Source organism: Botrytis cinerea, chromosome 11 (assembly GCF_000143535.2).
Source record: "Botrytis cinerea B05.10 chromosome 11, complete sequence".
Lineage (NCBI taxonomy): Eukaryota > Fungi > Ascomycota > Leotiomycetes > Helotiales > Sclerotiniaceae > Botrytis > Botrytis cinerea.
Genome location: NC_037320.1, coordinates 2,181,615 through 2,205,074, shown reverse-complemented (window position 1 = coordinate 2,205,074; position 23,460 = coordinate 2,181,615). Strand labels below are relative to the sequence as shown.

At 43.3% G+C, this 23,460-nt stretch overlaps 5 protein-coding genes across 5 annotated transcripts; 2 read left to right on the top strand and 3 right to left on the bottom strand.

Moving 5' to 3' along the window:
• Positions 1 to 223: 223 nt before the first annotated feature.
• Positions 224 to 6,280, bottom strand: Bchir3. The gene is made up of 2 exons (XM_001548279.2): positions 1,854 to 6,280; positions 224 to 1,805 (listed from the first exon to the last, which is right to left on the bottom strand). The coding sequence occupies exons 1-2, from the start codon at positions 5,891 to 5,893 to the stop codon at positions 335 to 337; spliced, it is 5,511 nt and encodes a 1,836-aa protein (XP_001548329.1). The 5' UTR covers positions 5,894 to 6,280; the 3' UTR covers positions 224 to 334.
• A 95-nt stretch (positions 6,281 to 6,375) lies between these two features.
• BCIN_11g06160 (hypothetical protein) lies at positions 6,376 to 9,738 on the top strand. Its single transcript, XM_024696119.1, has 7 exons — positions 6,376 to 7,623; positions 7,674 to 7,791; positions 7,840 to 7,877; positions 7,934 to 8,784; positions 8,839 to 8,975; positions 9,029 to 9,290; positions 9,355 to 9,738. Exons 1-7 carry the CDS (start codon positions 6,440 to 6,442, stop codon positions 9,594 to 9,596), a joined length of 2,832 nt encoding a protein of 943 aa, XP_024551923.1. The 5' UTR covers positions 6,376 to 6,439; the 3' UTR covers positions 9,597 to 9,738.
• A 316-nt stretch (positions 9,739 to 10,054) lies between these two features.
• BCIN_11g06150 (hypothetical protein) lies at positions 10,055 to 11,151 on the top strand. The gene has a single exon (XM_001548281.2). It carries the CDS (start codon positions 10,097 to 10,099, stop codon positions 11,108 to 11,110), a length of 1,014 nt encoding a protein of 337 aa, XP_001548331.2. The 5' UTR covers positions 10,055 to 10,096; the 3' UTR covers positions 11,111 to 11,151.
• A 51-nt stretch (positions 11,152 to 11,202) lies between these two features.
• Positions 11,203 to 13,852, bottom strand: BCIN_11g06140 (hypothetical protein). Its single transcript, XM_024696118.1, has 4 exons — positions 13,374 to 13,852; positions 13,046 to 13,326; positions 12,011 to 12,999; positions 11,203 to 11,963 (listed from the first exon to the last, which is right to left on the bottom strand). The coding sequence occupies exons 1-4, from the start codon at positions 13,649 to 13,651 to the stop codon at positions 11,421 to 11,423; spliced, it is 2,091 nt and encodes a 696-aa protein (XP_024551922.1). The 5' UTR covers positions 13,652 to 13,852; the 3' UTR covers positions 11,203 to 11,420.
• Positions 13,853 to 18,958: 5,106 nt separating this feature from the next.
• Positions 18,959 to 21,592, bottom strand: Bcclg1. The gene is made up of 2 exons (XM_024696117.1): positions 21,104 to 21,592; positions 18,959 to 20,682 (listed from the first exon to the last, which is right to left on the bottom strand). The coding sequence occupies exon 2, from the start codon at positions 20,172 to 20,174 to the stop codon at positions 19,167 to 19,169; it is 1,008 nt and encodes a 335-aa protein (XP_024551921.1). The 5' UTR covers positions 20,175 to 20,682; positions 21,104 to 21,592; the 3' UTR covers positions 18,959 to 19,166.
• Positions 21,593 to 23,460: the final 1,868 nt, after the last annotated feature.

Sequence of the window (23,460 nt, the reverse complement as noted above, 5' to 3'; positions counted from 1 at the left end):
TTGACAGGTGATATTTCGAGATGTGCCGCCCAGTTTTCGGGAAACTAAAACACGCCAACCCTCTAATTTACAACTATGATCAGATTTTCTCATGGCTTGCTCTTCATAGCCATACCTCTTTTTTCGAGTCCGAGTTGTGAGAAGAAATACGCAGAGACAGGGTTATATCAAAAGGCAAGAAGAAATAAGCTCATTAATTCGTTTTATTGTTCGGTGCGGCACACTTTTAATATAGTACAAGGCTAAGGACAGCTAATCTGCCTAGCTATGGGTATTTTCCTTCTCAAACTCCTTGCAAAAGCAAATATGATTGAATCCATTGATATCAAAAAATCTATTCGTTACTTCCCGGAGCAGGAGTATGTCCCCCGCTCCCACTCTCATTTCTTCTCATCAGGTTCGGAAACATCAAAGATCCATCCAGATCGTCCATATCAGGAACATCGCTTAAATCGCTCTCATCGTCTGCACTATCGTGTACACTGCCTGGTGCTGAACTGTCCTCTCTTCTTGCGCTTTGCTGGGGTGTCGCAGCAGGTATCTCAATCCTGGGTGCAGACGAAGTAATAGGCGATGCATTTGAAGGTAAAACAGAAGATGACACGGCATTTTTAGGACGAGTAGGAGCAACAGGTCGAGCTGCCTCAGCGGCGCGATTGATAGATTGTTCAGCTCTAGTAATAACTGCTTTACGGTTGATACCGAGTTTGCGAGGTCTGGGTAGCTCAACAGAAGGGAGTGGGGTAGAGGCATCTGTATTAGTAAGAATATGATTGAGAGTCATCGGACCCGACGGTCTTGCTGCAGCTTCTCCGTCAATTTGAGATTGATTCAAGGTCGTAATGTCTATAGCAGGAGTGTCTCTCACGACCTGAATATAGAGAACTGCCCAGATGTCATTGATCATATCATCGATCGGAGTAATCTTCGCAAGACCATTGTTGAGTTTCTTTAGCTCAATAGTCTCTCGCAAAGCATCAAGAGCTGGGTGTGATAGACTCCCGTCTTTGATAGAGTCGTCTAGGCGTTGTGAGTAGGCCTCCCAAACCTCCTGGGTGATTCCTCTGAAAACTTCGTCGACATTAGCAGGTATAGCAGCAGCTTTACGAATAAGCCTAAGATATATTGTACAACATTCGTTCCATACGTCGCCAAACTTGAAGTAATCGACTGCCCGCTTCCTGACACGTTTAGCCAACAATTCCATATTGGGCTTATCGTCAGTAAGAAACAAAAGCCTGGCCATGAAAAGAGCATAACGTCGCATGTAAACAAAATGTCTTCCTGGTCTTTCCGCTTCTGGTTTCCAAACCTGCATAGACATAGTTTTGGTGAATATAGACTCTCGAAATTCACTGCGAGCTAAACAAGCTTTTTCGTAATCCGGATTTGACTCATCGTAAACAACGTTGGCTACACGAGCAATCATACGATGATGCCAATGTGGCTTATCTAGATTCCGTAACTGGCGGAAGCAAGCAAGAATAAAAATTTCCCAATCTTCTTCGTTTTCGATCACAAAGGGATCTCCCTTCCGTGGACCATATGGTCGGTCTTGTAGAAGCTTAGCGGCATCTTGAAACTCCATTTCTCCTCGCGCAACCAATTTATGAACAAGAGAGGCAAGCTTATAATGTGGCTCCAGGATCGGTTCCTGGCTGCTTTTGCTTGGCTTCGGGCATGTTTCTATGGCACGAATGAACGTATTCAAAACCGTTTCCATGGTAGGTACAATAGGCTGATGATATTCCTCTTGTGCGGCCGCGATCATTTTCCACTGACATTTTCCCAGCATAAAATGATTCCTGAATATATTAGAATTGAATTTGACGTGGGTATGAAAATAAACTTACATCCAGAAATCTGGCCGATCCGCGAGAGAGCGCTTGAATAGTTCCGCTGCATACTTCCACAGCTTGTATTTACTCATTTCCTCAAACGGCGTCTTCTTGTACATCCCTACTTGTTCCCCGCTCATATGTTTTTCTTCGCCCACCCAGAATACTTCCATACTGAAAGGCTCTCGAGATGATGCATATAAGCGCATTCCAAAGTCATGATACATGTCAGATAGCTTTTCAGCAGTTCCAAATGAACTATCCGCGCAACGCATTGCTGTAGAGAGTGCCATAACATAACAATGAATAGAAGACTTCTGCAAACGAACCAAAAGCGGTCTGTCACCGTTCATTTTATCTGCGCTCCATAACACCTCTTCCTCTAACTCCAGATCATAGCATTGTGCAAGCCTGTACCACGCTTCCCAGTGATCGGCAGTATATTGCAGTTGAAGCTTCATGAAATGTGCTGCAAAATTCAAGTCATCTGTTTGCGAGCCAGCACTCGTTCGCTTTGTTGAACGGTATTTAGTCAGAGCAAGCATACCCAAGAGATAATACCAACCTTTGTCGGCAAGAGGGCTTTCTGGAGTATGTACAGAAATGAAATCAATCTCTACCTCGCCTCTCATTGCTAGATAAAAGTCTAGTGGGCGAATTGGAGTTTTCAAATACTCTGTGATATTTCTCGAGTTATGCAGCATGGTAGGTGTTTCTTTGGGTTGACCAACAGCAGTTTGCATCTTTTCAATTGTGGGCTTGAGTTCGTGTTTCATAAGATCTTTCATTGGCATGTTGTTAGCAAGTGAGATGACTTGTTCTGCAATGTTCATGACAGTTCGTCGATCCAAATTTTCTCTAGGACAGCCATGATCATCGAGCAGAAATGTGCCCACGCCTAATCTGATGCCATATAGATCAAACAGTACCTGACCCAGATAGTCTTCCCATCTGTCAATGTGCTTGAAACGGGACATTTCTTGCTTCATCATCTTGAGGAAAATTTTGTTCGAGACCTTGCAACACTTTCTCAACCCTAATGAATAGTGGACTAGCGCAAGGAAATCCGCGAGATCATTATCAGGAGTTGGAAAGAGATCACGATTCTGAGTTGTGGCTTCTTTTACCATAGCATACTGTAAAGCCCACGTCCGCACTTGCATTTCCTTAATCTTGTTCGCAAAATTGTTAAAAGATCCAAACATAGAGTACACCCCAGTCTGCGGGAGGGAAATGCTTCCAACACTAATTTCGTCATCGAAGACTGCCGCGGCGTGAAGAATGCGGCTTAATTGTGCCAATGCGGCGCATGTTGATTTGATATGGCGGTCGTCGATGATTTCAAAGCAGGTTGTAGCCTCGTTAAGTGCTGTAGTCAATGCTGGAACCAATAGCTGATCAAGAGCCTTGAATAATACCAGTAACTTGTGGCGACGAGTCTCATCGTCACATTTCAAGTAACCCTCACTTCTAAACTCTGCCACTAAGATCTCGATGCATTTTAAGCTACAAGAAAAGACTTTGGTCTTGTATCCGATGCTGGCATATGCTTCGCTAAGACGTTGCCACAGAAAAAGACGAAGTGATGTGCTTCCACTGTCCAAGAATTTCCACATGTCACGTAATATCGCTGGAGTAGTATCTCTAATTTTAGAGATCTCGCTGTCTTGGGAATCAGAGATCTCCGTTTCTACCGACTGAGATGTGGACTCTGGATCCAAAACTGGCTCGAGTGTTTGGATAATTGCTAACGGGTCGGATTTATCGGGCTGGAAAAGATTTTGGAAGAATTCCATCGTTGTCAGGCTTGAGACCTCTCGATCTGCTGCCGATGTGGAGATCTCAGGTATGACGGCATTATTTGGAAGTGAGATTGGTGGTTTTCCAGCTTTGTCAAGAATATCTCGAAGGCTAGTCCAGAGAAGAACTTTATGCTCGCGTGTAACGTCTTCGGGAACTGTGGCATAGAAGACTGATGCCCACAAATACCTTAGAGACAGTTCATCATCCTGCTCAGAATTCCGGCTGCGTATCACAAAAGCCGAGAGATCTGCCCAACGATCAAGCCTATCTTTTGTCATAATTCTGATATCCATCCCAACCATACTATCTGCATTGGTAATGCGTGTATAGACATCGAGGTGGAGTTCAAATATTGTTTCTGTTATCTCCTCTATCTGTGATGGGTGAGTAGAAACTTCGCCAGATGAGCGGCTTAGCTCCAACTCTGACTGAACACGATCGAAAATATCTGCGTCAAGGAAACTGATCATTCGAACTGTGGCTACTTTCAGTTCAGCACTCCATTGACGTTGTAGATAAGTTGCTAAAACAGTACGAAGCCATTCAAAAACAACATCTTGTAATGGCATCCAATCTTTTTCGATTTTTTGTGCAAAATGTGATATCCCACCGAATTCTGCAAATGGCAGTGGTTTGTTTTTAATATTTTGTGATGCCGAATTTGAATGCTCAAGAAAAGCCGACAAACCAGCATTCGCACTACCTCCAGAAGTTCCCAGGATGTCTGCAGCATTAGCGTTTTCAAACACTGCTGCCTTGGCTTCGTCCCAAGATCTCATGATATCACGTAGATCTCTAACTGCAGTGTTGTTTCGAATATCATTGCGCTCAGTGGCTTTATCAATCGCCAAAGCTACTTGGAGCTCCTCACGAGTTCCCAGATCTTCAACGCCTATTTTCTGAAGAACATTCCCAACAAATCTGAAAACATCATCGTCAGCACGAGAAAACGCCTTAAGCTGTTCGGCATATTGAGCTGCTGGGTCAACAGGAGTTTCAACGGTAGTATTTTCGCGATTTCTGATACGCCTGCTACGCTTGTGGGTGCTGTTTTCCTCTTCCGGGGTGTCGCGCAGGCCAGCAGCAGACTGAGATCTTTTTCTTGTAGGTAAAGCGGCATCAGAGAGTTGGGCAGAAGCTGTTCCAGCAGGCTCGCCAGTCCTTTCATCAGAATTGTTGGTAGTAGGCGTGCCATTCCCAAGACTTTCGACTATCGGAGATATCGACATTACGGTGTCGACCTCTGGTTGATTTTCAACACGCTGCTCACCTAATACGGGCTCGGGGGAGAAGTACTGGTCCTCTCCCTGGGGTAAAGCAAGTATAACTCCAACGACAGGAAGGCACGTTGAAGCTTGGCATATCTCATGGCCAATAGCTGTCCATGACCTTTCCGGCACGTTAATAATTGCACGGCCTTCGAGAATTTGCAATGGTACATCATGATCCATACTCCTATTTAAGGTATTGGTGGCATTTGGCAGAAATGGATATGGATCAATGTGTTTCTTCAAAAATTGAGGCATTTCATTCTTTTTGTAGGGTCCCATTATTGGATGAGATAGAGATAATTCATCAGACAAGGCTTCGAGTACGCTCTTCAATTGCTCTCCCGCAAAACCTTCTTCTAAAGATTGAGGTTCAACTTCAGCAACGGTTGGGTCGTCATCAACCTCGACAGCAGCCTCAAGACAATATCGAGCAATTCTCTGACTCCCAAGCATGGCTCCAATACGAGCTGCTCGTCTCCATAGCTCGGTATCCGATTCATCACTGGCTAGAGCGCGTCCAAAGTCATCCATTGAAACTTTGGCTTGTATATCTAGAGTTACCGCATCATCCATCGCGCCATTCGAGTTTCGCAGGCGAGCCTTAACACAGTCCAAAATAAATTGTCCATGATTTTTGTATGCGAGGTAGAGGATTTGAGGTAGTGTGCTGGATGTGCCGTCCGCGACAGCTTGACTAATGTCAAGTTCAATAGGTATTGCAGAGTCGGCATACTCAAGTTCGGGATGCTCTTCGAGTCTTGTAAATTCAGTGACCGCTTCTGGGTAGCTGAAGATTTCCGATTGAAATAAGTTCTTGTAGGCTTCGGCAGCTTCTCGATAGAAAGGAAGACCTTGGGCATGCAGCTTAAGCGCAGCCGTGTAGAGCTTAAGAGCATCCTCTATTTGAATTTCTCTTGTGTTATCGATCTCATCATAGCTTTGATCGTCTGGTTCGATGTTTAATGCGGTAAAAGTCGCCATCTTGGTGGAAGAACCGCGACGGCGCACTGCTTGAAGGTTTAAAAAATAATGAGGTCTCGATATTTATTGTATACGCGATGCCATATTGTGCCGCATGCAAGTATCACGAATTCGACGTAGCAATCTGGAAAAACGGTTAGATAGAATACAGTATTTCCCGTTTCGCGCTTTTGTCCAGCTATTTGAAACAATGCGACAAAAGTTGTGAATATATGTTTGTCGAGCTTCAATTTGTACAGAACAGAGAGCTTACGGGGGCGAAGTTCGTGTCCGTATAATAGTCGATGGCATCTATGTTAGCTATCGTATTGAAGCAACGCGGAAATCACAGTGAACCTTGGTTGAATGGGTGAATATTGTCCAAAGTCGATCAAATTCACCAAGCTCGAGGTTCCGCGATAACCTTTTTCCGAGAGGTCGGGCACCCCCTGTAATCGATGATAGACGGTTATCTCATCAATATATAGCTGCTGGTGGACCTAGGAAACATGACTGCTACACTTGTAGTCTTCTGTCAATTGTTCAAACTGGAAATTGACATTCAAGATGTACAAGTCTATCGTTGATAACGTCAATTCGAAACCTACTCATAGAGTAACACGAATTAGATTCCCATTATCTGTGCTGCTCCTTATCGCTGTCGTTCTTGGTTTGCAGCTTATCATTCTCCCCCGATACATATATCAAGTATCTCCAGCAGCTACAGAGCTTTCAGATCATTACACATCTCAGCTTAAAGTGGGATATTCTAAATGTCTAGATCTACATACATTGCCCAAAGAACACCCTCATTCGGAAATCACGACACGAAAGAATCCTCGCTGGAACTCTGTTCGTGGTCAGAATCAGACCATAGTCTTGAAAAATGCGACTCTATTCGACGGGAAAGCTCTTCTTAGTGACTTCATGGATATAACATTCGAGGATGGGCTCATCAAGTCAGTATCAGCAGCTACTAAATCTATCGACCATGGTCCTAATGTACAAATTGTCGACCTCGAAGGTAAATATGTTACACCAGGTCTGGTCGACATGCATTCACATCATTTCTTGCACGCTTGGCCTGAACTATCTGTTACAGGCGATGAGAATGAGGTTCATATGGGTCCTCTCACTCCATTTGTTCGTGCAATTGATTCCATCAAGACGGATGACAAAGCAACTGCTATAATCGCTTCAGGCGGTGTTACTACTTCCCTTCTCATCCCTGGCTCGGCAAACATTATAGGTGGTGAAGGAATTCTTGTCAAAAACTTCGTTCCTGGTGGTGAAACTGGTGAGGAAGTAGTTGAAGAAGTTTTACTTGAACACGGTATACCTGTTGAGGAGAGGAGGAGATACATCAAGATGGCGTGCGGCGAGAATCCTACAAATGTCTATGATCATACCCGAATGGGTAATGCTTGGTTATTTCGTAAGCAAATGACACGAGGAAAGGAACTAATTGAAAAGCAAGATACTTGGTGTTTATCGGCTGCTGCGGCGCTAGAAAGTAGAGATTCTGCCACTATTTCTGCCTTCATGAGGAACGGTGGTTTACCGGAAGAATTAGAATTAGAATCCACGGTAGCGTTATTGCGTGGTAAAGTTGGAGTCAACATACATTGTTATGAGCCTGAGGACCTTGAAGACATGATTCATCATAGTAAAGAATTTGGATTTCGAATTCAAGCATTTCATCACGCCCTTTCAGCCTGGAAAGTACCCGAGTTGATCAAGAGTAGTGGAGAGTAAGTTGCGAAAGCATGTTTGGAGTGTCTGCATTCTCATAGTGCACTAGGAATATTACCATTGCGACCTTTTCCGAATTCGGATTTTACAAAAAGGAAGCTTACGATGCCAACTTATGGGGTGGGAGTATTCTAGCTGAGAATGGGGTTCCCGTTGCATACAAATCCGTCAGATGCCCTTCTCTTATGGCATATTCCAAGGCTAACATTTCAAAGGATCACGTTTTCGAGATAACCAATGCACAATACTTGATGTATGTCTCCTTGGATTTCGTTGACATAAAACCACTATTGATACATAGATATTCAGGTTCCAAGCTGCGACTGCACATTCTTTCAATCTTTCTGAAGCTCTTGCTTTGCAATCTGTAACTAGTGTGCCTGCAAAATCGTTAGGAATTGACTACCGGGTTGGATATGCACGTCCTGGTTATGATGCAGATCTTGTAGTGTGGGATTCCCATCCGCTTCTCGCTGGATCTACACCTTTACAGGTTTACATTGATGGAAAATCTACTCTGGACCCAGCCAGCGTCGCGAAAAACACAGCTGAACTTTCTATCGAACATACTTTAGCAAAACCAAGATCGCGGACTCCTCGGTTATCAAAACAAATTTCATGCAGCAAACTAGATAACTCGGATCAAATTATTGCTGTTACTGGAATTAAACAAAGTTATTTAACTCCTCACCAAAATCTCTCATCAGACACCAGTAACTTCACGATGGTTTTGAATGGTGGCAAAGTTGTCTGTCTAGACTTGGAGCAAGAATGTGCCATTTTACTCGGTGAAGAGGCGACTATTATCGAGCTTGAGGAAGGTGTTGTAATGCCAGGGCTCACTGCATACTCACCCAGTCTAGGCTTGGCAGAAATTCTCGCAGCCTCTGAAACCTCGGATGGCTCTTTTGACAAAAGTCTTGCTCAGCTGGAACCAGATAATATTATCCACGCCAAGTACGGGATCCATTTGGATGGACGTGGGTTTTCTAGGGCAAGGCTTGGTGGTGTTACCCAAGTAATCACAACACCAATTTCCGAGACATTCTTTGGTGGTGTCAGCACGGGTATCAAAACTAATGGTAAACACAACATCCTCGACGGAGGCATCTTCCAGGACGATGTTGCTTTACACTTTTCAATTGGTCAGATGGCCAAACGTAAGTCTGGTTTCCACAACACAAATTCAGAACACTATTAAGCCATAGATACAGAATTCGAGTCCATACCTACAGTGTCCTCCGCCATATCAAAATTGCAACATGTTTTAGTCAAAAACATTGGCAAGGATAACGTGTATGGCACTGTTGCGAATGGATCATTTCCCCTAGTGGTACATGTGGATAATGAAGTTAGCTCATCCCTTCTCATCTAATATTTCAAGACTGACACGTAGAACTACAGTACGATATTCTTCAGCTCATCAAACTGAAGAAGAACCATCCATTGCCCCTCAATCTAGTTCTTCTAGGCGGAGCGGGCGCTCATCTCGTAGCTGAAGAAATCGCTAAATCCAAAACACCAGTCATTCTAACCCGAAATCGCGGTGCGCCGGATACATACGAGAAGCGCAACGCACTATCTGGTCCTCCACTAACTCGTTCTCCTGCTGCAGTTCTTACAGACGCAGGCGTTCTTTTTGCATTGGCAATTGAAGGAGAAGGCAGTATGTTTCTTGACCTCTATTCCCCTTCATTGATCAGCCTTGGACAATCTAACTAAACTTACAGGCGAATCACATATTCACAACCTCGCGATCGAAGCGGGTTGGGCAGCTAAATACTCCAGCCTCACAAAACGTGAGGCTGTGGACTTGGTTTCACGTAATGTCGAGAAAATTCTCGATCTGAAAGTTGCAGAAGAAACTAGAGATTTCGTGATTTGGGAGGGAGATCCATTACAGTTGGGAGCAAGTGTTGTATTCAGTATAGAAGGTGGAAAGTTGGGAACGTGCTTGCCCCTGTCAAATTGAAACTTCATGGTTTGCGCCGACTATTCGACCAGCCCGACCGTTATCAATACCTAAATAAAGAAAAAATTTCATCGTCAAATAGCATACTCAGAATTTTACATCAAATGTAAAAATATATGCGGGAAATTATATGCGACCATCATTTGACAAAGTGGCCCTGAGCCTGTCGTATTTTTGGGCTTCAAGAATGTTGTTTGGCTTGTTTTTTGCGTTGGTAGTGAAATCTCTGATTGTCATCTGGACCCTGTGACCTGTCCTTCAGCAAGACTCGTAGCCTATCAACGGTTCCTTCCCGCCACTGCATTTGGCCCGGTCTAAACCCAGTACTATCTTTAAAAGTCCCAGTGAAGATTAAGCGCCGACCATACTTTCAGAATTTCCCAACGTCAGATCAAATCTGTATAAATAAAACTGTTTAACCTGTAGATAAGAAATCAGAATTTGTATTAAATGCATCTGGACAATCACATATCATACCATCCTATAAAATCCGAGAAATCATGAGTTCTTTCCTTAACAAGTACCATAAAAATCACCCTAAAAAGCCAGATACGCCCAGTACCAATAGCTCGGTTAATTCATCAACACACAATGTGACATCGACGAACGTTTCATCCAGTACCCAGGTTGCAAGTACAGCTTCCCTCAAAAGTGGAACGGGTGAAGGCAGTAAACATCGCAATCATAAAAGTCATAGAAGTCATGACGTATCCACCAGCTCACTTAGCACCATGGTAAATAGCTCATCAAGCTCCGCAAAGGGGGCTAAGAATACAGATTCGGGCAATGGGGGTCATCAAGAGAAAAAGAGCAGTCATGAGCCTGGCACCACACCCTCTCAAGCTCCAGTATCAAAACCAAGACCAGAATTAAAACAAGCATCTAAAAGTTTTCTATTACGTAAAGATATTGATCCTGAAGAGAAGAAAAAGGAGGAGATACTCGAACAAGAGCATAGAGATTTGCAGGCGCAAAAGCACTCGGATTTCACCTACGTGAAGGCACACGACGAGGTAAAGCTAGAGCAATTAAGATATCAGCTAGCTAAAGAACACCTTGAGTTTCTAAAGAAGAAGGATCCATCCGCGGCTGGAAAAGAAATTGAGGAGCAAGAAAGGGAAGTGGAATCTACAAGGAAAACTCGTAATGAAGCGGACGCAAAATTCAAAAAAATTCATGAAATAGACGAAGGACTAGCGGAAGCACAAAGGGTGTTATTGAGCAAAATGAGAGAGGGTAGTTCTTACAGGAAAAAAGTAGAAAAAATGAATCGAAGGAAAGAAAAAGAGACTCAAGAATGGGAAATTGAACAGGCTGAGGAAAAGGAGAGGGTCAAACAGGCTGCAAAGAAAGCTGATGAGGCGGAACAGAAAAAAATTGCAAATGAGATGAAGACAAAAGAAAAAACCAGAATGAAGGAAACTGAGGTGAAAATGTACAATAGAGACGAATTTGAAAAGTCACGGTATAAGGAAAAGAAAAGGGAACGAGAACGAGGAAGAAGGGAAAAGTAACAATATTTCTCAATCCTGAATGAGACGATGTTTACTCTTCAGCGCAGGTCAAGACAAAGCTAGTCTCGGGAACCCGAGAAATGGCTATTAAAGAAGTATACATGTTAATTATTCTACCTCTCAAAGCAATTATAGTATACTATACATGATTTGTGCCAAGTTGAACTTTTTGTTCCTATCAACTTTTGGATATCAGACCCATCTTAACCCGCTAAGTTCTAGAACATAAAACCTCCCTTTCCTGCTCTCACTCCTACCCACACTTATAACACCCGAAACTTCTATCTTCGAGTTCTACTCCAAAGGCTTCTTATCCTTCGGTGCCGCTACTTCTAAAAGCCGCACAAAGTGCTGCATAGTGGTGTGTCAAGTCCAAGACGTTTTGCGGTAAGCTTGTTGCTTGAATAATACTCCTAACCTTCACAGCACCTTCGTCTTCTATCAGTGTGCGTATTGTGTACAGCAATTCTGGTGAGAACTCCGAGTACCATCTGTATTGCCAAGTGACCAGTCTAATAACACTGGCAACTGTGTCTCGAGTATTCTTGTTCTTCTCCAATTCGGCGAGAATTCCCGCCAATGCTTTGGGAGAGAAGCGTATTTGAAGACAGTTGCGATAAGCCTCAACAGCTTCCGGCTGGTGATGAAGCCTATCAGCTAACGAGCCGAGAATTTCCCATTCTTCGGCCGATTTCTTGTATTGCATTTGTTGTGCACGGTACTGAGCCATTTCAGTTCTCCATATAGTATAGATACGAAGGTCTTCATAGAGAACCATGAATAGACTATCGAGCCAACGCTCGCAGAGTCTCTTGTTATTGAATCGGGAAAGTTGTTCTTCGGTGGTCTCGCTCTGCTCAATGTTAGCGGGTTCATGGGAAAATTTCGAGCGTCACTCACATCTTCGTTGCCACTTTTTACTTCTTCTGCTGCAACAGTATGTGAAGGCTTCTCTACAGAATCATCGCCTCCGCTACCATCTTCAGCGTTCGGTTTAGGGCCTGCCGAATCGCCGTTCGTACTCTTTCCGTCGTCGGAATGGTCATCGCCATTTGCACGAGGACCTGGACTTCCTCTCAGTACGTCGGTGCTTGCACTACGCTTAGTGGATTCACCTTGTTGACCAACTGGTGGTTGTTTTTCACTTCTATACTCCTCTTCCATGACAAATACATTACTCCTAATCTTGAGAAGTTGATCCCAGCCAATTTTTGCAGTCATTTCTGTTAAGATACTGTAAGCGTGCTTAAAAGTACCTTTGTACATAGCGGCGCGCAGGTTTAACAGGCTTTGGTGAACTTGTTCTGATAGCCTTGACTCCGGCTCACTATCGATCTCGTCTAACCTAGTTTCAGGAAGGGTTGGAAGATGGATTTCCTTAGGCTCTGGCATGTTAGGCGCATCCTTGTCTTGATATGTAAACATTGGGCATGAATTTAGAGTTGTAAGAGCATTCTCCCAATCTTCCATGGCAACATAAACTTCAGCTAGGCGTGCCCATGTTCCAAATTCGCTCGGCGCAGCAATGGTACTTCGATCTGCACAACCAAGGGCCATCTGTAATCTTTCAGTCTTGAATTCTGGCTTGTTGGGGTCCATTGCCTTCTTTTTTAAAAATTCGGCTTGAGTATCAAGCATAACATAATCCATTGGCGACTGCTTCACAGATTCATGTAATACTCTGACAGCTTGTACCTCCTCATTGCCCATAAACAGGATCTTGGCTAAAAGAGAGGAAACTTCAATATTTCGGGTTCGGAGCTTTTCGAATAGATTAATTCCAGAGGCATATCGCCCAGTGGTTTGAAAGTATTTCAGAAGACCTGTTGTTAGATGATTCGAGACATTATTTGGAACCTGAACGATCGAATCGGATCCCAATTGCCAACCTACAGAAGTTAGCCCTGGGTTTTGCCATCATATCAGATAGTATACCTCTGAAGAACAACTGTTCGGCAGCCTGGAGGAATCTATGTTCCGTCTCAGTCGTTGTCACTGGGTTGAATCTCCTAACTCCAATTATCTTTCGAATGGTGTCTCCACTGCCATCATCCGCATATGAGTATGCCCGAAGAACACTACACAAGTATGTTTCTAACCATAACTCATCGGTTGTCGTCCTCTTATCGCCTCGTTCATCGATACAATAGCTGTCAACGCTTCCTGGAATTGTGACATGGACGCGCATATCCAAACGAGAAAAGGCATTGTAACAACTAATAGAAATTAGTAACGCTCCGCATTGACAGACTTCTAAACCGACCAATATACGCCCTCTACTATCTTTGTCGTAGACTGATGGGTTTCTTTGTAGGTAAGGGTGTTGATATATGCAGCTAAACTTGCAGATGATGAAGCATCGACGCCGGTGACATGATGATACACACCAATCTGCTTTCCTGGATTTCTCGGAGCTTGCTTTATCAATTGGACTAAATCTGGCGGGCCCAATTCTCTTAAAGCTGCTAGAACTTCAGATCGCGCATCGATGGATTCGTGAACGATCTCTTCGGTGATCTCAGGAACAGCTGGCGCAACCATCTTATCCTCTCACAGGGCGAGCCTGTCTTCTTGGTTTTGGTAAATATCGCTGTGCGAGCTGGAACGATTGGTGATTTTCAGAAAGCCCAATTCTTGAATATGTCTTGAAACTACTAAAGACTTGAACAATACTTGAACAATGATAGTGGGGGGTTCTTGCGGTCGACAACTTCGTGGTTGGTATACCAATGTAAACACCTCATCGGCAGGGAGCTCAAGCCACACTTCAGCCTCGCCAACCAATTCATCGGTATCAGGCTGTGCTTAATCAGCACTCCCATTGTCTTGCAAACATGATATGACAATAGAGAGGATTTCACGTCAAATAGTGCCTCGCGATTTGGAGGAGCGCCGACCACCAGGCGTAAAAGGTTGTTCCATTGTAGAATTTACTTTTGATATTAAGAATATCGGATCATTGAATTTGAATTGAGACAATGGATAGGTAATTACCTCATCTGGCCTTGCAAAGTTGTAGCTATTCTATTGTTTATCAAAGGCTCAAAAGCCTAGCGCTATATCTAGAAGTCTAAAAGTCCAGATGTTCAAACGCCTTCGTTACTACTTCACGAAATAACCTTCTAGGTCCTAGTTTGCTTTTTTGCATTTTCTCATTACTTGCTCGCAGTGCTTCAAGTCGAACGTATAAAGATAATCAGTCCACAAGTTGGTTCCGATGCTACCCAACTCGTATCCTTAACTCGTAACCAGATTGGGCTGCTACCATGATACTTCTCTTAACATGTTGTTTTCCTGTCATAGATCTTTTGGTGTCTCCTTGTCGTTTTTCATAATTTCTACTTCTTTTTGAGGTTTTTAAACCGCTTGAAAGAAAAATCCTGTGGGCCGGGACTCAGACTCTTCGTGAGAAAGCACGGGAGCTGGATCATGTCTCTCCTTGTGTATTGGCATCCCAGAAAATTTTCCTGGACCTTACTCAAAGTTAGAACATATTTGCTTTCCCTCCAATACCATCCCACCACCTTAAAATGGAACCTCTATTGTCCGTTGGAAATATCGACGCCCCTCTAGAAGTCTCTTGTGAATCAAAATTCCTATCCCAATCCTGATCCTGGTTCCACCCTCTCCCCAAGTCCATCCATTTCGTAACGACATATGCTGTCCCTTCGCTTCCATAATTGACGATATTGCTTCGATATTCTATCTCACAAACTACGCAACTCCACTGTTTGCGACTCTTACCTAAGTACGATAGCGTTGGCCGACGCCCACCTCCATGCAAAGGTCCCACGTGCCCGCATATAAAGATGGGATCCAACACCCATTGTTCCCAGTCAAATACTGTGTGTCGGTAGTTTGATAGGCTACCTGAATTATATTGAGAAATAAAATTCAAGATCGCAGCACGACGTGCGGATGAGGACTCTGGAAGGTTATGGGGATCAAGCGCACGTCCTGAGAGCGATAACTTATTCGGGCATGTGTGCTCATGCGAAATTCATGGGTGATACAAAGGCCATTTAGTTGATGGCGATGGTAGTTTATTAACTGATCCCCTGTTCTTCCTATTGAACGTAGCTGAAGTTGTGAAGATCTGTATTTGCCTTCATGATATAACTTTGCAGCCATTTGTATTTCACTAAAGCAAAATTGGTCGTGAATAATTGACTACAATCCGAATTTTTCATCATGCTTCCATCATTCTCTAGCTGTCTTCAAAGCAGTCGTCAAGCCAGATGGTTCATATAGCTTCAGACATGTATGACACGAGGTGTGTTGCTCGTAGTCTCTGCATAGGAGATCAAGTAGATCAGTAGTTTTCTTTGGACAAATCTTGACGGCGTCAAGAAATTCAGTTCAGTGTTCTGGACCGAGGGAAGTCTTCAGGTTGCGAGAAGTAAGAGTGAACGCTACAACGGAAGACTTTGAAAGATAGGTGAATGCTTCCCGTGAGATTTCATTGGGGATTGGAGAAGGGGAGAATTGCAGCGTTCTTTGGGACATGGGCAACACTTTCTCGTATCGGAAATCTAGATATTTCTTCCCGGGGTGTAAGCTTTTTGGTGGTAATTAGGTTTTGCTCCGCAGAATTCGCAATCCCCGTCTGCGCCGTTGTGACATACGCATAGCTAATTGTGTAAACCTATCTCCAATCATCGATACAGCAGGTAGTGTTCTCCCCCTCTTTACGATTCGCTATACTAGATTTTCCGTCTACGGAGTACGCGACCCTTCTTGCATTACATTATCATATTCATATTTAATTGCCCAAGCGTCTCTACCAATTGTAATGATGCAATAGGCATTCACCAGAGGTTCGTGGTTAGGTATGAGGATGATAGGTTCGCTGTTCCAAAGTCCCAAAATCGTTGCTTCTTTTGTGGTAGCATCATCCATGCTCTTGAATTCCCAACCAATATCACCAGCATCAACACAGTAGCTAGTGAATGCGCGATATATAAGTATAATAGTAAATAGCTTTGAATACTTATAATTCTGCCGTTGCAGAACATCGGTTCTCTCCAAACATCTATCAAGTTCCGCGCGTACGCGGGATGATCTAGGCGCAATATTTGGCTTAGAATACTCATTGGCCCGCAATTGTAAGGTGCTGCTTTCCCCAGACGTCGATCGATCTTCGCGCTTGTTCTGGGTTCCATAGACACGATAGAAGATTATTATCACCGAACGATATCATGTTGAATATAAGAGTATTTTGAAGATCTCCGCAAGCCAAGAATAGAACTGGACAATGCATATATATTCTCTATATCGTGGGAACATTTTTGAATCAAACTTAGCTATGGCCTAAGGAATCGGTTAGAGAAGAAGATGCTAGCCTGAATAGGGCATGTAACATGTAATTAGCTTGATGCCAGAGCCCTAAGGGGTATGGCTGGTCCAATGGAAAGCAGATCCATTACAATAAAATCCATTTTTCTGTTAGAAAATCAAGTGGGCCGGTGCAGTACACTAAACAACCATCTATGATTATTCAACCAAAACATGACGTTTGGTCGCTTACTACCACTCAAACTCCTGTAACTCCCAGCCCAGTACCGGTGTAAACTACAACCACTCGTCATATTCATCTATTCTCCTCTCCCCTCCGCATACGCAACACCTCGCAGGCGCTCATTTTTCACGTAGAAGAAGCTACATACCATCCATCGATCTCATCCCACGTTACCGCCACACACATATCTCCTCGATTACCCAATCATAACCACCATTTTACAAGAACAAGCCGTCTTGAAAGAGATGCGTTTGTCCATCTATTTATTGTATTGTATTGCATTGAGCTTCTCTAGTCAAGAAAACGTATTCCGTGTCCAAACCAATATTACAGTATTACAAAAGAAAGACTGACCTCTCACCACTATGAATATTTTAATCATATCGTCCTAGCGAATCCCCATTGGTATTTGAGTAATATCGCATTGTTATAATATCTATCCATGCGGTTTTTAACTACTACTACCATCCCGCAAACAACACAACTTATTAAATTTGCAACAATAATCTCATATAGCAATATCGTGTATATCAATCAGCACCTCGTCTCGTCTATTACAAGTAGTATTTATTAAATACCCAATCAAATACTCAAATACTTCTATGCAAATAGCAGAGACAATGAATGATATATAAGAAATAACGAATCATAAACAATAAATATACAAGTAAATACTAACAGCAACAAGAACAACAACAACAACAACATCAAGCTTAACTATACCATACCACACCATACTCCATGAGAGTGAATAAAGGACCCTTATCCCTGACATATCAAATTCAAACTCCTCACTTCTCAATAGATAGATAGATTTCATCAATCCATCCATCAATCCATCCATCAATCAATCAACATTTAGAATCACTTCCTCGTTCACACCAAATCCATAACAGATCTAGTTCCAGAATCTCCCATTACCTCTAGAGAACCTACACCCATATGATTGTCACGAGCTCATTCATACTATACAACACATCAAAGTATAATCACAATCACAAGTAACAATTCAAATGTCATAAAGTAAAAGGCAATAAACTCTTAATTAATCTAAAAGATCATACACAATCGTCTTTTGCCTTCCTTTGAATCTCAAAGGTTTATTTCCTCACTCCTCCATATCATTCGTCATGAGTGAGGGACGATCAGAATTTTCATATCTTGTCACCCACACTACCCCTCAATTTCCCAAGTCCTCAATCTATATATCCCATCCATGCATCAAGTTCAATCCCAATCCATTCCATGCAAACCTCCCAAATGGTATAATAAACTTTCTTACTCCCACCCCCTTTCAACAAAGACAAGAAAGTAGAAGACAATCAGATCCATTCAATTCCACCCCTCACCACCTTTGAAAATAAGAAAAGTCGAAAAAATCGAGTAACAAACTCAGGATATCAAGAACCCATCATAAAATCGTTTCGTAAAAGGAAAAAAGAAAAAGAAAAATCCATCTTTGTATCCAGAGCCCCAACTGATATTGAACCCCTTGACCCAAGCATGCCCTTTTTTTGTTACGAAGTACTTGCCACGTGCAAGCAAACAAGCCAAAATGTCTTTTTGACTAAACTCATCTTTGTAGTAGAAAAGCTTCGGTGTGGCCATAGCTAGCCAGGAGATAGTCGAACCTCGACTGCAACAGAATTTTCCCTCCCTCCTAAAGTGACCCAATCTTTCATGCAAAGATATCAAATTTGCGTGCCATAACCACCTACATTCCACCCAGATGTTCCCCGTGTCTGGCATTCATCAAAATCAGAATAGTTTTTATTCATCATTTGTGAAGCAGAGAACATGATTGAAATCGAAAACAAACGCAATCCATCCCGTATACCCATCCATTTTTGTGCAAGTCAACTCTCCAACATTAATGAGAAGCTGACGAAAGATCCAGAAAGACAAAAAACATAGTACAAGAAGCTTACTTTTAGAAGACTGCTCTTGAAAAGCAAGACCCAAAAAGTAAGAAATAGAAAAAGTCTGTGCATAATTACATTTTGCAATAGCGAGCCCAAACGTGACTGCTATGAATTTTTTGTATAGCTCTGAACTTGAGCACAAAGGTCTAAAAAGCAAAATGTGTAAAGAAAAAGCGAAAATGCAGTTAGTAAACAATCCCAAGCCTGAAAACCCAAACTCCAGACCAGAAACCTTTCAGGTCCCATGCCCAACCCATTTTGAGAGAGGAAAAAAAAAACAAGAAAATGTCTAAATTCGCTTGGTGTAACGCCGTAGATGTGGTTGGAAAGAAGTAAAGTCGTAAGATCGAGGCGGCCACCGGAAGGCGCAACGCAACTCGAGATCGTGATAGTCGGACATGGATTCCGTGCAGTTTATTATCGAGTAACCTTTGAATTTGATAAAAGGAGACTAGGTAGACCGCTGACGATACCTCTTTTTGTAAACGTAATATGTGCTTTAAATAGCCGATAAAAGGAAATAAGTGAAAACAAGAACTTTTGTGACGACGAGTATTGGTGTCGTATGTAATCCGGTGTAGAGAATTAAACCGATCGATAAACGATTGAGGATTACTTAACCAACAACAGCTTGGTGTCCTCCATATGGGTGGTGAGGCATGAAGTATGGCTGCTTTCCTTGAGAAGAGTATTCTGAAGGCTGCGGGTTCCAGATATTCAAGCTGTATTGGTGAAAGTAATGAGAAGGACTGTAATGGTGAGGGCTATATTGGTGAGGCCATTGGTTGTGGAATCGAGTAGACATATCGGGCATAACATAAGGAGCATTGACAGCGGCCATACATGCTTTCGTATATTGACTGTACGCAGCAGCATTCCAATCATACTGAGCTGTGCTGGTGGCACTTAAGTATTCAGGAGTGGTGACACCCGAATCCGGAGCAGACGGTGGTGTATGCTGAGGGGTAGGATATGAATGATTGGCCCAAGCAGGATGCTCGTAATGAATGTATTGTTGTCGCTCTTGGGTAGCACTCTTGGGATAGCCTCGGTAGTTGGCGTTGGATGGACGGCGCGAAACATTGGTATCGATGGGAGCCAAAGGCGTAGGTGGAGCGGAAAGACGCTCGAGGGTAGCAGCCTTGACCTTCTTTCGGTCCGCAGACCAGAGGCTCCAATTTGCCAACCATGCTTGGTATGCATCGCTGTTGTCGAGGTCGACATACAAATTCCAGTCGATGGCCTCCAACCAACTATGCTCCATGCTGTTGAGTTCGGCAACTGCGATACCACTGACCTCTGACCAGGACTTATTCTGGAAGGTGTTGTCATCCAAGAACTTACTTCCCAGAAGCAAGCCAACAGTCAAGAGTCTCCACATCGAACCACCTCTTGAAATGATCTTTGGGTGTTGTTGAATTCGGTTGGAAAGATAGTTCATACCAAGGAGAATGGTGGTGTGAGGAAGACGGGTGGATGAAAGGAGTCCGAGAACGAACTTTCGGAATTCTGGTGCGACAGATGTTGTGTTGGGATCAACAAGTCTCTGTGTCATTTCTGCCACATAGTCTGTCATGTCCTCGATCTGATATTCCAGATGAGCACATACACCTCCGGGAACCATGATGGGCGAAGTTTCAGGGGGACCGACGAGATTCTCTGGAACCTTGTCGGGAAGCAAGAAAAAGGATTTCTTGCTGAAAGTTGTAGTAGTAGTCGTCGTGGGAGTAGTAGAAGGTATGCTAGTTGATCGAGCAAGCAAGCGAGTTGAGTGATGCTACTAAACAATGAAGCTTCGGATTGAATGAGATCCTATCGTGGTTGTCGGGTTGACAAAGGGATGTTGATTGAAGAGTGAGGTTGGAAATTTATTGTTGCGTATGCGCCATCAATCGATTGTGTTCAAAGTAAAAGTTGATAATTAAATAAGACTTTTGGTATGACGGAAAAGATGATTGCGAATGGGAATGGGGTGATGGAGAAACAAGTATTCCTTATGGTACGAGAATAGTTGGAAGTGGAAAGTTGACGAGTGTGTTCAGGTAGCAAAACACAAACTTTTGAGACTAATCGAATCGAATATGCAAAACAGTGCAAAGCGAATATCGAGGCCTTGAAATTCTAGGTTAATCCTTTAGAATCATTAGTAAACATTCAATAAATGTTAATGTTAAATATTAAATGTGCAGCAAAATGGAGTCTGTGCTACGTCTGAAGTCTGATACACCAAAATCCAAGACTATGATGATGTGACAAAGATGCGACTTGGATCTCGGAGCAGTGAAGAAGAAAGAAGCAGGATGGAGAATCTCGAGGATCACTCCGCAGAGTTCCAGTAGAGGGTGCGAGGTGAATGTTATTGTGCAAAAGAATGATGTGAGAAGAGGATCAAGTGTCGATGAGCCATACGAGGGATTGTGTGTATGCTATCGTAGAGCATTCGTGGATTGTTGTGGTATATTCGGAGAGGTGGAATGTGCAAGATACGACCGTGTTCGCGGAATCCAAAACAAGCGGAAATTGTATGGGAGAAGAAACAAAAACTGTACGAACCTTTTCTTGACAGTGAAGTCTTCAGAGGATAATCTTCTGGAATGAATTGAAGATTTCTTTAAACCCGGGCAACTTTCTTTTCGTGAAGAGCTGTTTCGTTCCTAGTAGATGCAGGCAATGTAGGACCTGTCGACCTGTAGACCTGAAGTCGAGATGGAGATGCGAGAGTGTGGAAGTATGGGAGCGTCGGATCGTAAATAAATTATTCGAGGTCGGATATGCTGGGAGGTGTGGCCAGGGAAGATCGGGGAGAAAACGAGGATAGAAATTTCAGTCGAGCAGGATTGAAAAACAGATCAATGAGGAGGTTGATGATTTCCCAAACTTCTCAAACCTATTCAAGGGAAAAGGTAGAAATTGATGGATAGAGAGAGGTAGAGGTGGTGGTGGTGATGGAAAAGGGATTCGAGGTGGAAGAGACGGGAGGGAGAGAGGAGAGAATGGAATATTATTAGGGTAAGATAAACCTTAGGTCGGTCGTCCGTACCCTTCCAGTGGGTTGGTGGATGGGGATGGGGATGGGGGGGGGATGGATGGATGGATGGATAGATGGATAGATGGAGATGGAGATGGAGATGAATATTCCTTTCGAATCAAATCCAAGAAGAAGAAGAAGTTGTGAAATAGAATTTTGTGCGTAAAAGTGGAGAATGGGCCTGGGTATGGTATGGTATGGTATGCTCTCTCTCTCTCTCTCTTTCTCTCTCTCTGGAAGAAAAAAACCTCGAAAAGAAAAAAAAAAAATTTAAAACTAAGAGAACAGAATCAGAATGACGGGGAAAATCGATTTCTTTCCTTTCCTTTCCTGTCTCTCTCTCTCTCTCTCTCTCTCTCTCTCTCTCTCTCTCTCCACTCTCAAAAGAAACTAAAAGATTCTGGTCCTGTTCTTATTATTCTTGTTCTTGTTCCTGTCCTTGTTTCCTTCGCGTGTGTGTTCAGTCCAGTCCCAATATGAAGAAGGTGGGTTGGGAGTCAAGGTAAAAGGCTTGCAAAGATTGGATTGGATAGACCGAGAAGTCAAGGGAAAAGACTCTCCCAGATTGGACAATGTGGATGATTAAAGTGGAGACCGCGGACTTTTACGATTTGTGATTTATGATTTATTATGGTTTATGGTTTATGATTTATGGATAAAATGGTCGAATTGCTCGGGATCGATGTGAATAATTAAAACGGGTTGAGCAAGGGTTATCATTGAGTGAAGTATTTACGGGCCCGTATTTACTGGGTATTATTACTAGGTATGACTAGGTGTGACTACTGCTACTGATTTCCATTTACTAGCTATTTACTTCGCGGCATTCACTCCTAGGAAAATAATCATGACGGCTGTGAGGGAGGGCGTGGTTTCCCTTCATTTCATTTCACATGCATCCATTGGTGGATTGACTCCATGGTACATGTGCTCGATCTGTCCTTGTCACTTTAGTTTCAGCATGCGGACGCGGATGACCATTGACCATGGCGATGCGATTCCCTCTCTTCTCTCTTTGGGCATCTCGTTCCCTCGCCCGCACCAAACGGGTAACGTTTCCCTTAGCGTCGCGATGGATTTTTCTATCCAGCGGGCGTGCTCTGTGTATCACGACCACCCAGCCCTCCGTACATAAATCATCGGAGCTCGGAAGCCCTGGTCAGTGGCAGGCTGGAACAGAGTGTGAATGGGAAGGAAATTGCGTTCGCGAACACACACATCAACGCTAAGGTTCAACGGGAAACGGTATATGGGTTTAAATTGGGAGGGTAAGATTTGGGAGCTCACGATCCAAGGGGCGTCAACGGAAATTCTACTGACTGTGGTACTGTGGTACTGCGGTACTGCGGTCGTAAGTGAGGGAATGGGGATTGAGGAAATGAGGAAATGAGGTGACGAGAAAACAAGAAAGCAAGAAAATGAGGCACATCATGGCAACCCCGAGTTGAGTGCAGGAACCACCGAGGTGTCAACCAGCATCCGTACATTGCCCAGAGAAACATTCACTCGTTATACTCTGGGTAATACCGCTAGACTTCACGACTTCTTATTCCACGCAAAGTCAATAACCTCAGTATCACATTGCCGATGAGTAAGTAATAATAATAATAATAATAATAATAATAAAAATAATAATAATAATTCTCAATTCTTTTGATCACTAGAGCTAAACACAAACGATCAACGATAATTGGTGGAGGGATAAATATTTATGGGTCAGACCAGATCAATATTGTACAGTTGCTCAGACTTGTCGCCCTCACACTTCTCTACCCATCACCCATCACCCATCACCCATCTCTACCCTTCTCTAGCCATCGCTTTCCATTGGCTGAGATGGCCAGAGGCAAAAAAGAAAAACGATGTGCGATTGATCTATCTC